The sequence below is a fragment of the Alternaria hordeiaustralica genome, assembly GCF_023758085.1.
Source record: "Alternaria hordeiaustralica strain BMP 2776 chromosome Unknown scaffold_21, whole genome shotgun sequence".
Taxonomy (NCBI): domain Eukaryota; kingdom Fungi; phylum Ascomycota; class Dothideomycetes; order Pleosporales; family Pleosporaceae; genus Alternaria; species Alternaria hordeiaustralica.
Genome location: NW_026056793.1, coordinates 46,543 through 60,772, shown reverse-complemented (window position 1 = coordinate 60,772; position 14,230 = coordinate 46,543). Strand labels below are relative to the sequence as shown.

Here is a 14,230-nt window from a genome sequence, read left to right as displayed (position 1 = left end):
TAGTTAGCTATAGCTTTATTTTAGTACTCTAGTTACTTAGGTAGTTAGTTAGCTATAATAGTAATATATAGTTCTCTAGCCTCTCTAGCTCTATAAGTAATATTCTTACTCTAATAGCGTAAAGTAGAAAAAGACAGCGTACTAGTTTAAGATAGTAGACTACTAGAAGAAAGAGGTAGAAAAGAAATAGTAGATAATAGTAAGAATAGAAACGTATATGCTATACCTCTAGTAATATTATCTACTCTTCTAGTAATATTATAGAATAGTTCTAGTCTAACTAAAAAAGAAGTATATTTAGTAGCTAATATAGTAGACTTCTACTTAATAAAGTTTCTTTAGTAGCTAATATAATAAGCTTCTACGTAATAAAAGTTTCTTTAGTAGCTAATATAATAAACTTCTACTAATAGATAGTTATTTAGTAGCTAATAATATTTACGTAAGCTAAATAAGTTAAGATAAATTAAGTATAACTTTCTATTCTTTTACGTATCTAGAATAATTAGTAATACTAGTAATTTTATAAAAACTTCTAAGCTAATTCTTTCTAGTAAGTATAATACTAGTAATCTTATAGAAAGTTCTAAGCTAATTATACTAGCAAGATCTATATATAGCCTCTACTAGCCTTAATATTAATTCTATCTTAATATAGTTTTAACTATATAGTAAGTAGATAGTAACTTTATTAATACTATAAACTTATATATACTACTATATACTTCTATAAACTTCTATAAACTTATAGAGTATATTATATATAGCTATACTAACTAAAGACTTATATAAAATTAAGCTAATTAATACTAGTTAATAGATATTTATTAGTAGTAGTATTTACTTAGCTATTATAGCTACTATAAGTAAAGTTAGCGTACTTACTAATATTAATAAACTTATTATAACTATTACTAGGTATTACTACTAATATACTATAAGGTAGAGACGTTAGAGTATAAATATACTAAGTATTAAAGGTATTAACGTTAGCCTTAAAACTATCTATACTATTTATTAGATATCTATAGAATTATATATTCTACTACTAGCGTTAATAGAAGTGTAATAGCTAGTATACTTATCTAAGAATAGATTCTAACTAAGAAAGAATATATTATAAATAGCTTTATTACTTATATACTTACCTAATATAGATTCTCTATACTAATACTTAAGTTTAGTATAGAGTTTACTTAGATACGCGTTATAAAGAGCTTACTACTAGAATATAATATTAAAGTTATATATAAAGTTCTTTTAGTTATAGAGATTAAGCTTATAACTATAGTTAAAGTACTTAAGATATAGATTAATAGCCTTAAAGATAGACTACTACTTATACTAGTTTATAAAACTTAATAATAATATTAACTACTAGAAAATAGGCGTATTTATAAAGAATAGACACTATTAATAATATAGTATCTCTTTACTATAGTTATACTACTTTACCTCTAAGAATATAATAATAAAAAAATTTACTAAGCGCTATAGTATACTAATATTACTATACTTAACTATATAGTATAGTATTAAGAATAGCTTAATCTCTTATAAAAGCTAATATATAGTATAGAAGTTAACGTTTAGACTAGAAGACGTCTAAGCTAATAAAATAAAAGTAGTAGATTAGATATTTTTAATAAGCTTTATAAATTATAGCACTAATAAGTAGAATATAGTATTTCTAACTATTTTACGCTAGAAATTCTACTTAGTATTAACTAGTAGTAGTTTATAGTTCTTTATAGCTATATAAAAGAGTACTCTAATTTATAAAGTAAACTTCTAGATAATAACTAGCTCTATTAAGTAGTACTTTATATTATCTCTAGTACTATATAAATAGTTCTAATATATTATATTAGTAATAAAAGAGTATATAGTGTAAAAACTAAAATTAGCTATCTAATAGGTATAAATAATAGTAGCTAATAAGTTTATCTAGACGTAAAACTAGATAGAAAGTAGTTAAATTTACTACTATCTATTATATAGTAGCTCTACGCAACGCTACTTCTATAAAGTAAACTATATATAGTTAGTAGTAAGCTAGTCTCTATAATATAATATAAAGTAATAAGTAAAGTTATTAACTTTACTAAGCTTATTAGTAGCTTTTAAGTCTAACTAATATAAGAATATATCTTTATATATAGTATACGTACTCTTAATAGTACTCTTATTCTATAGAATACTAGTAAATTACTAGTACTAAGTAATATAAGATAGTAACTATTTAATAATAGAAAAAGCTAGATAGAAAAAGTTACTATTATAATTAAATACTATCTTTACGCTCTCTAGATATAAGCGTTAGACTATATTAGTAATAAGTAAGCTAGATATATAATACCTAATATTATTACCTTTAGTTAACACTAGACTAGTTATAATATTATAGAGAAAAAAAGATATAAATAGATTATATATATCTTAAGTAAGTTTATTAGTAGGTAACTTATTATATATAATAAAAGTTATATTAGTAAAAGCTTAATAGCTTACTATATAACTAGCGTACTTATATTATTTATAATCTATAAAGTTAATATTATTATATATAATAACTATATAAAGATTTTATATCTATTATAGTAAAGTATTAATATAGAGTAGAGTAATAAAATATAGTTAGTAACTCTATATAGTAATCTTAATATAGATATATTTTCTAAACACTTTATACTTACTATATATAACTATAGAAATTAAAAAAACTCTTTCTATAACGTTTACTATAGATATAGTACTTTAATAATAATAATAATATACTTATAAGAGGTAATAGTAATAGAGGCTTTTCTAGTAAACTTAGAAGTAGACTTAGAAGTAGTAATAGGTAAGCTATAAAGCTATTAGACTATAGAAATATTAAAATATTCTTAATTCTAGAATTTAACGTAGAAATAAGCTTTCTAAAGTATAGATACTAATAGTAATAATAGAAAGATCTTAGTAGAAAGAGTAGAAGGTAGAGTGTAGTATAATATTAAATAGAAGCCTTTCTATTAACTATAGAAGTAGATAGAAAACTATAGTAGAGGTAGTGTTAAACTATAGTACTATGTAAGTAAACTTTAGTTAGTAATAGAGTTAAATTATAGTATAGAGAATAGTAGTCTAGAAGAGATTATATAAAACTTTATATATAGAGAATACTTCTCTTTATTCTATATCTTTCTTAACCTCTATATACTTCTAATCTACTAATATATCTACTAAATACAAAGAACTTTCTACACTAAACTTCTCTTCTATACTTATAATAGAGGCTCTAGTTCTTATAATAATAATAATAATAATACCTAGCATAATAGAAAGTGCTACTCTAGTAGTTCTTACTAGTTATACGCGTAGCGTGTTTAACTTTCTAGTCTATTCTAGAGAGTTTTTAATAAAAGACCTATAGAATATAGCTATAAGAATAGAGCTAGAAGATTATATACCTATACTTATAATTAACTCTACTACTAGAGTTAATAAATAATATATAAATAGAAGATTCTAGAAGATTATAGAAGTTTTAATAATATTATAGAAGTTTATATACTAGAAGAAGTTATATAAAAAGAGTACCTTACTTATATAAGTTAACTAATCTTATCTATTCTACTATTAATATAATAGTATATATAGTATATACTAAAGCTAGTAAGAATCTTAATAATATATTAGTGTACGCTAGATTTCTATAAATAAAAACTAATATAAGTAGATAGTATATTTAACTTTTTTTTTACGCGTAAGAAGTACACTATACTAGTAATAAAGTAGAGTTACTACTATAGCGCTTTATAGTTTTTTAAAACTTTTTCTTATTTTTTATTTTCTAAATAGTAAAGAATAAACGCGTACTAAGTAAGTATATATTTCTTAATAGCTTATATAGTAGTATAGTAATTAACTATATTAATACTTATACTAGCTTTAAATATACTAAACGCCTTCTCTTCTATAAGTTATAATAACTTATATTTATAAGCTAATAGTATATTCTTACTATAGATACTATAATTTAACTATAAAGTATATACTACTTTAAGTAGCGTTTATTATTATCTTTTATAACTACTAGCTCTTATACTATTTATTATATACTACTTTATTATCTATACGTAGATAAAGTTCTAAAATAACTATTTATATTATTAAAGAACTTTAACTACTTAAGTTAACTTATACTATATAGATACTTACTATATATATAAATACTAAGTATAATAAGTTTATTTACTAGTATTATCTTTTATTATAGTTTCTTTAGTAGTATCTATTAACTTATTATTACTATACTTATTATAAGCTTTATTTTACTTATACTTTAAATATAGCATAAATATATATATTTAACTAAAATATTATAAGCTTAAAGACTAGAAAAAGAATAGTAGTAATAATATAAGTATTAATAAAAGAAGTAACACGTAAGTAGGTAAACTAGATATAGTAATAATAAATATTTTAAATATAGTTAAAAAAGCGTAATAAGCGCTATTAAATAGTATATCTAATATAATAAAGTAATATTATAGCGTAAGTAAAGTATAAAGTTAAAGTAATAATAGTATATTATTATAATACTAAAATCTATATTACTAATATTAGTACTATTTTCTTTTAGATACTTTATAGAAATTTATATTTAAGCTTACTTATTAGTTTAAAAGTTTTATAGTATTTAATACTTTTATTTTTTAAGCTATAATTAGCTTAGTAGCTTTAAAAAGTTTTTAGTACTATACTAGCACGTTAGTATAGCGCTAGCGCAAGAGTTAAACGTATAGAATCTTAGAGAAGCGTATAATTTATAAGATAATCTTAGAAGGCACACGTAGGTTAGCTAACACGTAACAAGGCTTAGCAGGTCTTTAACTTTCTTAAACTAGAAACGCGCTAATATGCTGCTTAAGTAAACAACGACTTGCGCATGATGCTGTATACATCTGCAGACGCGCTTTAGTTTGTCTGATCTCTTGCGTGTCGCTTCCGCATGATGTGTTCTCAGCCTTGCCCCGCCTTCCTCAGCGGACGTCACGCTGCAGGCGGGCTGCGCCTTCTGCCTGGGATTCTGAGAATGCATGCAGGCTCAAACTTCAGCTCTCGGAAGCGAGCCCCTCTCTCTTTCCCTCTAATGTAGCAGACGACCGTCATAGTTTGCGACAAGTCTATAAAACATGATGCTCACGACCCGCATGAGGGAGCCGCCCAGTCAAACCCCAGCCACCAGCCCGAAGTCATTCCCATCATTCCGCCTATAGACGCGCAAATTCAACAACCAGGGGAGGAGGACCCAGGCAGAAGTTCTGGATACGGGCGCCGACGCTTCCTCATCAACAAAACGCCGCGCGCGGCTGGCCTATTCTAAACCCGTCTAGAGAATTGGAGGGTTTCAAAGTTCCTTCCATCACTCGCGCATGCGACTACACCGACGCAATGCGGCTACTATATACCACAACCGATGGGGGAATCGCATGGACAAAGGACATCATTCGCAGCGAGGACATGCCTCGCTATGCGATCCTCTCACATACTTGGGGGGAGCAAGAGGTAACCTTTGACGATCTCAGAAGTCTCGGTAGTATGAATGATGTGGAGGCTAGAAATGAGGCGATAGCAAGGAAAAGAGAGGGTTGGGACAAGATTCGCTTCTGTGCAGCACAGGCAAAGCATGACGGCATCGACCATTTCTGGGTAGACACTTGCTGCATCGACAAGGCGAATAACACGGAGCTTTCAGAGGCGATCAACTCCATGTTCCGCTGGTACCAAAACTCGCAAAAGTGCTACGTGTTTCTCACGGACGTCAAGGGCAAATCCTCGGACGAGACCGGCGAACCATCTTCAAGATGGAAGGCAGCTTTTAAGACGAGCAGATGGTTCACTCGAGGCTGGACGCTTCAAGAACTTTTGGCTCCGCGCCTCGTCGAATTCTTTGCTGCAGATGGAGCTTGGTTAGGGGATAAAGAGTCGATGGAACAGGTTATACACGAGGTTACCAGAATACCCATAGAAGCTCTGTCAGGGAGTGATTTGTCTGCGTTCAACGTTGATGTACGGCTATCTTGGGCACTCAGTCGCCAGACGACACGTGAAGAAGACGGGGCCTATTGTCTTCTGGGCATATTCGACTGCCACCTGCCTTTGATCTATGGTGAAGGCAAAGAAAGCGCTTTCAAGCGCCTGAGGAAAGAAATACAAGGTGAAGAGCGTCTCAGAAAGATAAGCAGCTGGCTTTTAGCGCCTGACCCGACCATTAACTACCACAAAGCGCACGAGCAGCGGCAAGCTAATACCGGACTTTGGCTGCTGGAAGGCGCAGGCTTCAAGAGATGGAAGCTGAGTGCAGCGTCGAAACTGTGGCTGTATGGGATCCCAGGATGCGGCAAGACGATTCTGAGTTCTACTATCATCGAGCATTTGCAGCAGTACTGCGATGAGGACGATCGGATGGTGACAGTATATTTTTACTTTGACTTCAACGATGCGCAGAAACGGGATCCAGGATTGATGCTTCGCTCACTACTCCGCCAGCTCTTGGAGCATTCGGTCATGATACCCGAGGGTGTTGACGCGCTGTTCTCGTCTTGCGGGAATGGACGACAACCGCCGTCAGTGTACGCACTTCTAGAGGTGGCACCGCAAGTGATAAGGATGTTCACCCATGTCTATGTTGTTCTTGATGCCCTAGACGAGTGTACACAACGTCCACAACTGATGGACATGCTCGAAACAATGTTTGGATGGCAGCTTGGCACGTTACATCTGCTTGTAACCAGTCGCAAAGAGCGGGATATCGAGATGTCTTTGGAAAATTACGTCAAGAAAGATGAAATCATCTGTCTGCAGAGCGATGTAGTAGACCAAGACATATCGCTTTTCGTCCAAGAAAGGCTACGTGAGGATAAGAGGCTGGCAAAGTGGAAGATGAACGCCCGCATTGTACAGGAAATTGAAGCTACACTGATGCGCGGTGCTCGGGGAATGTGGGTGTCATCAACCATTCCTCTAAATGTCTGAAGCTGATTCCAGTCCAGGTTCCGATGGGCGGTATGCCAGCTTGATACTCTAGCAAGGTGTCGCAATCTAACGACACTGCGCAAGTCACTTGCCGCTTTACCGCCAACGCTAGATCAGACATACGACCGAATTCTCACTGCCATAAGCGAGGACGACTGCGTCTACGCGAAGCGCATCCTGCAGTGGCTAACTTTCTCTACAAGACCGTTGTATCTCGAAGAAATCGCGGAAGCCGTTGCTATTGATGTCACTCGCGAACCGGGTTTCGATCGTGACGAAGTGCTCGTGGACCCGCTCGAAGCATTGGACATTTGTTCCAGTCTGGTTGCTATCACAACGTATGAAACGGGAAATAGATGGCGGCCGCACAAGCGGATCATCGCTCTAGCACATTACTCGGTTCAAGAATACCTAATATCAGACAGGATCAAGCAAGGGCCGTCGGAGCAGTACAGCATGCAAGAAGTAGAGAGTCACGAAGCGCTGGCGAGAGCTTGTTTGATTTACTTGAACCAAATTCCACGTAATTTCGTCCCAGAATTCGACCAATTCGACTTTGAGCTCGCTCAGTACTCCGCAGAGTCTTGGTACAAGCATGTCCAGAAGACAGGAGACGAGACGGAAGAAGTGATTCGGCTAGCTATGCGTCTGTTCTCGATGCTTAATCCTGCATACAGGAACTGGAAAGAGTTGCATAATCGAAGCTTGGATCTTCCATGGGGGGAATGGAGTTGCTCGGACAGGGACCAGCAAGCACCTCTTTACTCAGCAGCATTATTGGGTTTAACCAAAATTTCGGGGTTATTGCTAGACCAAGGTGCTGACGTGAACGTCTCTGGTGGTTATTATGGCAGTGCCATCCAGGCAGCGTCAATTGGAGGACATAGTGCACTGGTGGGGTTATTAATTGACGCGGGCGCCGACGTCAACGCCTCTAGTACGGATTTCCAAAGTGCACTACATGCCGCTCTCTCAGGCGCATACGAATCCACAGTCATGTTACTGCTCAAAGCGGGTGCCAGTGTTGGTCTGGATAAAGACTTCAGAGGCGCTATTCATCATGCTGTCGATAATGCGCGGTGTACACCTTCACTGGTCAGCATACTGCAAGACCATAGCGCTGCAACAGACACATTCGATGTGGCTAGCATGACTCCACTGCATTACTGTGTCAAATGGGGCCACGAGACTATCGCAAAACACCTTATCGACAGAGGGGTACCGGTTGACTCCAGGAGTTACCCATCGGAATGGGGATGGAACAGAGATGTACACTATTACAAATCTGGTCAAACAGGAACCCCACCCATGACCCGGCAATATTATGTAACGGGCCATACTCCCCTGCACTTCGCAGCCTTGCAAGGCTCTCTCAAGATGACCAGATTTCTTCTCGACCGTGGAGCCGATCCTAATGCCGTTTCCAAGGACGGTAATACCCCTTTACATCTAACCTTATGCCTCCAAGCTCGGGAGAGGATCTCCTATGAACCGGACCGTACGCCATCAGGGAAACCAGGAAAGGAAATTTTGATCCAAAAATTGATAACGAGTGGAGCGGATCCCTCACGTCACAATTTGAATCAAGAAACTCCGTTGCATCTTGCCATCGCAGCTGGCGATTACGCATCAGTCATAGCTCTACTCAGTGGGGGCGCAAATGTGGCAATGGTCGACAAACATGGTCACAACTCACTCCATTGCGCAGCTCGATATGGACACCACGACATCATAGTGGCTATTGTTGAGACAGCAGGCACGAGAAATGTCGATATTATAGCTTCGAGGGACAACCAAGGGCAGAATGTGCTTCACCATATATTTCATGGCGAAATACCGCAGGTTAAGACGGTACAATGGCTACTTGATCACGGCGCAGATGGCTCAGCCCTTGACAACTCCGGAACCTCCCCGTTGGCGAAATACATTCAAACCTCTACGTGGGCACTCGACATCGAGATCTGCAGGTCACTTCTCAAGAGTAAAGGGACTGCGTCATTGGTCGATCGTCATGGGCAAACGTTAGGACATTTGTGCACTATGAGATCCGATTTCGGGGTTCAGATCCTGCAAGCCCTCCACGAGTACGATGTTGATCTATCAGCAAGGGACTGTGATGGGAGAACCGTATTGTACCGCGCCGCTATGCATGGCCATCTCGATGAACAGTCTCTGGTGTTTCTTGGCGATTGCGTCGGCATCGATCTAGATGAGGAAGATAATTTTGGCCGCACCGCTTTGCAATACGTGGTCGAACAGGCTGAGAGAAGTAGGAGTACCGGTGATTACGGAAGTTGGGCAAGTTGGGATACGATCAGGTACATGTTGTTGGAATATCAGGCTGAGAACATGAGCAAGACTTATATGTCCATCTCTCAGCGCTACTAAGACCTTTTCAATATACAGGCTTCTCGTACATAGGCGTACATCTATGATTACCACGCTTGCCTACCCTCCTTTACAGCTGAGTGCCAATCTTACTGTACTATTGCATGCGAAGACTTGAAGCTCAGTTTGCGCTGGAATAAACGAGGCGGTAAAGGTAACGAAGGAAGTGGAGTGCACTACTATGAGTATGTTTGTAAAATGGAGCACCGTGATCACTACCTCACTCTACCTCGCGCGCTCGCGGATCTGATGTATCATACAATACGGAATCTGTCTTCGACTGTCATTCACGGAACACTGCTTTGTCTCTCTCGCACCCACGCAAGCTTACACATCGCCCCCCTCCCTCTCCATCCTCTCCATCCTCTCCATCATCTCTCCTCCCACATGCCCCTTCTCCACCTACTCGTCATCGTGGATCCAAGACATCGTGATCGGGTTTCTCGGCGGCGGCCTCAAGCACATGTTCAAATCCCTCTGCAACCACGCAATATCCCATATCCCCTTCGCAACAACATACGTCCAGATACCGTACATCAGAGGAAATATGACGGATTTTTTATCCACACGACCATGCCAGCATTTATTGATGAGCACCTTGCAACGCAGAAGAAAGGTTAGGATGAAGAGAGCGAGGATGACCAAGGAGAGATATGAGGGTGTTGTAAATTGAGAGGGGTGGTATTCGGTCGCCATGGTCGTTTGTCTTGGTGATAGCGGTGGTGGTTGGGAGATGGGTAGTGTGTTGGGGTGCGTTGGGGGGAGAGCTTTTATGTGGCGGAAGTTTGCGTGAGAGCAATTGAAGTTGTGTGGGCGCTTGTCTTGGACTGTACTGGATTGCCCAAGAAAGTTGTTTTTGCATGGCGGCAGAAATTGCGAGAAGGATGCGCCATGCGTATGTTCCGGAAAAGTCGAGGAGGATCCTACCTCCGCAACTTAACCTTCCCCTTACTTAGCGCATTCAAATGATACTGACACCCCATCCCCAGCGGCCTCCCCTCCCACTCCTCCCTCCAAAACCTATCCACGACACCCAACTGCGGATCACCCCGATCATAAAGCGTCGTCTCCTTCACCAAATCCCAATGCTCCGCCTTCTTCCACCTCAGCAACATAGGCTTGAGAAGCCTCCCCGTGATATTCTTATTCCGACAAGTCGTCGCAAAGTCTTCGATTTGGCCGTCGAACCACTCAAGCGAAGGATCGGCAGGCTGCCAGACAGACATGGATTCTAGAGTTGGCCAGAAGTCGAGGAGAGAGAGGGAGGCTTGGAACATGTAGGATACGTCCATTCGGGCGTTCATCAGGCACTGCGCTTCCTGTTTTGACTCTTCGAAGGTGAGGCCGTTGGGTAGGATGGAGGAGTCGAAGGGGAAGGGAAGTTGGGCGTGCGAGAGATCGGGGCGTAGCGTGAGGTGGCGAAGGTTTGGCGGGAACAGGGGATAAATGTCCTTGGTGATGGAGAAGTCGACGTCGCCAGTCAGGAAGGGGAAGGCAACTTCAAGGGTATGTAGTTCGGTGAAGTCGGTGAGATCAAGGAAGCCGCAGAGTCTATCGCCGATGCGTGGTTGGGCGAAGAAGAAGGCGTCTGGGTCGGAGTATTCCGCGGTAAGGACTAGGACTTCCAGGGTGGATTGTAGGGGTCTGAGGTGCTCGTTCCAGGCATCTACCATAAGCAGATCTCCTCGCTGGGTAGTCTGTGCCTGGGCGTTGAAGTAGGAGTCGTACGTAAGAGACCTTAGCTTTGGTGTGCATTGGAACAAAGACTTTAGACCCCGGTTGAAGGCACCCGAGTGTCGGAAGACCAACGTCGTGATGTTAGTAGCTGTCGGAAAGGCTATCAGTGAGTGCGATATAGCCACACCATGTGCATGCGACTGCCCGCCTAGATTGAACAGTTCGAGTTTCTCAATGCCCGGAATGTTCAGAAAGTGGCCGATTGGATTGCGATTGTTGTCTCCTGGATACCAAACCCCAGTCTTGCGGTCAACCATGAGAGATACTTCTTTGATGGATGAGAGGCGATCAAGAAGAACTTGCGATGGATAGCGCCGGTTCCAAAGAGTTCCGGGGTCGAGATTGCGGAGGACATTGTGGAGGTGGTCGAAGGTGGCCTGCTTGTAGTCTGCTACGTCGAGTCGACGGAGTTTGGGAAGGACGAGAAGGGCAAGCGCTGCATAGGCAGAGTACTCGCGCATGTAGATGGCGTCTCTCAGATAGTCCCCGGCAGCCACCAACGTCTCATCACTCAACGCGACCATGGCTTTCCGAAACATCTGCTTGTCGTCGAAAGTCTTGTCCGGTGCCAGCCACCGCTGACCTTGTTTGACATCTTCGCTTGGAGATAGTCCCAGGCGGACTGACTCGACATTGTTGGCCTTGCGGCTGTCGCTGATGATGTTTAGGCAGAAGCGATCGATCCTGGGGAGTTTGTTGCCGGGTGGTATGAAGAGATCAACATGCCGGTACAAGAATGGTATGGCTAGATCTGAAAGGCTCTTGTTGATTCGGCAAACAGCGTAAATGTCGTGCTGAGCGAGATAGGATACGATGTACTCCACGAGCTCGGTGGGGAGGAGGGAGAAGGTCGCCATAGTAATAGCGATGTATTGAGAACGTGTGGTACAATGACTGAGTGCTTGGGAGCGCTACACAGAATCCAAAGGAAGCAGTCGCAAGAAATCAGTAGCAGGAGGGTGTTCGTGATCATTGCGCCACGCAAAGGGTTGCCTGATTGAGGGGATGCGAGGCCCGTGCACAAGGCTGACGGGGCTGATTGGTTGCCTTAGGAGCACATGGCAGAAGCATTTGGATTGCCATGACGCTCGTGTACAGCGAGATGGTCCTGAGAGGCTGATGAGTATCCGTCGTGCAGCGATGTGCCGCCATGCTTGACCTGTCTGCCGTCTGTGATCACAGAGACTGCACATGGCTACGTCACAAGCGGCTCTACAGCACGTGACAATGCTATGCCGATCATATGCGTTCGCACATGTCAACGAAGGTGTGTGAGCACCGCGCCATGAAGAGTGCTGGTGCCGTGTCACTCTTTATGTGATATCCAGATCTGGGGAAGACGGGCTAATTCTCGGACTACCCCGCGTTTTGGTGGGTATGGATAGACATGACGAGGGTTAGCTCAACCGTCGTGCGTCGTATGAGATGCGCGGTGTTGCAAAGCGCATGTTCCTCGTGGGTGTTCCGGGCTATCGGAACCACTCGGAGCTGATTTAAGATGCGTGGGCGTTGTTCATACCTCTAAGAGAATGCGGCAGGTAATAGCCGGCGACACAGCAGGGCATCGCGATCGCATATCGAGCATGACGGCCCACTACTGGGTTTTACTTGATGGTGCACGATGATTTGCCTCGATAAGGCCAAGCGGGATAACGGCATGCGAACGAGTTCTGGCGATGTGCGTGGTTGGCGGCGTAGGTGGCCGTTGCGATGTGGGCGGCCATTCAGCGGGCGTGGATCTGTCAGAGCTGCACACCATGGCGAAGCGAGACCCAGACAGCCAGGCCAAACAGCGCATCGTGGGTGAAGTCGATGGCTCCGCTATCTTGGAATGGTGGTTGTTAGTAAGGTAGGTACTGGGGATGGCCTCGGTCAAGGCTCGGGAGGCGCACTGGCATCTCGTCAGGTGCGTCGCGGGTTCCGACATGTTCCTCTCCAGCAACGGTCCGATGCGCCAAACCTGCCAAACCTCCTTCCCCCCGCCGTCTCCCCAGTCTCCTATAAACACAGTCGCCGCCTACCCCGCTGACATCAACGGCACCGCATACCCTCCCGTATAGACGCGTAGACGCCCACCCCAGCTGCAGCTCGCCTACGTCACACGCACATTCGCGCCGATAATCGCCAACCATCATCAACCATCACTCACGACCCGCCCCTGTTCCGCGGCTCCCCCTTGGATCAGCGCATGGAATAGAAAACGTCGCAGTGCCCGAGCTTGACGGCGCAGTCGGAGCGCCGCCTGTGCTGTTGTTATTTGGTCGCTGCACGAAACGCCGTTGCGGAGCCGCCAACACACCACACACCTCTACACCGCCGCTAGTATTCGACGTTTATAGACGCCATCTTATGCCCCAGAGCCACCAGCGACCCTCACCACATCAGACACCCTCCGATACCACCATGACCACCAACCGCCCATTCTTCGGCGGCTTCCTGGCTGCCTTCCGCGCGCAACAGCCCAGCCTCCAGAAGACCACGGCCTCCCAAGCAGCGTCTGTGGCCTCGTACTCGCAAAACACCACTTCACAACAAAACAACACCGTCGACACAACAGCCGCGTCGTCACGGACCATCACCACAAAGACGCGTTCACCATCGCCCGGTGCGACAACCGTATCCGTCCAAGCGACTGGCCACTTCCAACCCACCCGACAACACACGGCCCCCTACAACCGCTCCACATCACCCAAAGCCCAAGCCTTCCCGATACCAGGCGCGTCGCGTCGAGGCAGGCGGGGCTCCGATAGCTCATCTGAAGGCTTCCACGAGGCCATGGGCGCCGAGAAGTGGTACATCGGCGGGCGAACAGCGACGGGCGAGGAGAAGTTCTACAAGCTGGGCATGGTCAAGCGACACAGAAGTGCCGACCGTCTGAGTCTAGACAAGCTCAGCATATGAGCTGGGAGAGGGTTATTTTGCTTGAAAAGCGCAACTGCATCATCGGCGTTCAGGACACGGGATCTCACCGCAAGATCCACGTTTGGGTTATCTAGAATCTTTCACCGCACAAATTTGGCCTGTCGCATGGCTTACGAATACACGTATATATTTGCGGGCTTTTCGCCTGAGCTCACTCGAG

The 14,230-nt window shown here is 42.1% G+C and overlaps 3 protein-coding genes across 3 annotated transcripts; 2 read left to right on the top strand and 1 right to left on the bottom strand.

Annotated features, from left to right (window-relative positions):
- Window positions 1-5,439: 5,439 nt before the first annotated feature.
- Window positions 5,440-7,688, top strand: J4E84_008335 (uncharacterized protein; the record flags this gene model as incomplete). The annotated part of the gene is made up of 5 exons (XM_049390911.1): window positions 5,440-6,989; window positions 7,041-7,053; window positions 7,108-7,361; window positions 7,449-7,610; window positions 7,664-7,688. 5 exons carry the CDS (start codon window positions 5,440-5,442, stop codon window positions 7,686-7,688), a joined length of 2,004 nt encoding a protein of 667 aa, XP_049241253.1.
- Window positions 7,689-10,334: 2,646 nt separating this feature from the next.
- J4E84_008334 (uncharacterized protein) lies at window positions 10,335-12,005 on the bottom strand (the record flags this gene model as incomplete). The annotated part of the gene is made up of 1 exon (XM_049390910.1): window positions 10,335-12,005. One exon carries the CDS (start codon window positions 12,003-12,005, stop codon window positions 10,335-10,337), a length of 1,671 nt encoding a protein of 556 aa, XP_049241252.1.
- A 1,546-nt stretch (window positions 12,006-13,551) lies between these two features.
- On the top strand, window positions 13,552-14,049 carry J4E84_008333 (uncharacterized protein; the record flags this gene model as incomplete). The annotated part of the gene is made up of 1 exon (XM_049390909.1): window positions 13,552-14,049. The coding sequence occupies one exon, from the start codon at window positions 13,552-13,554 to the stop codon at window positions 14,047-14,049; it is 498 nt and encodes a 165-aa protein (XP_049241251.1).
- Between the last annotated feature and the right edge of the window lie 181 nt (window positions 14,050-14,230).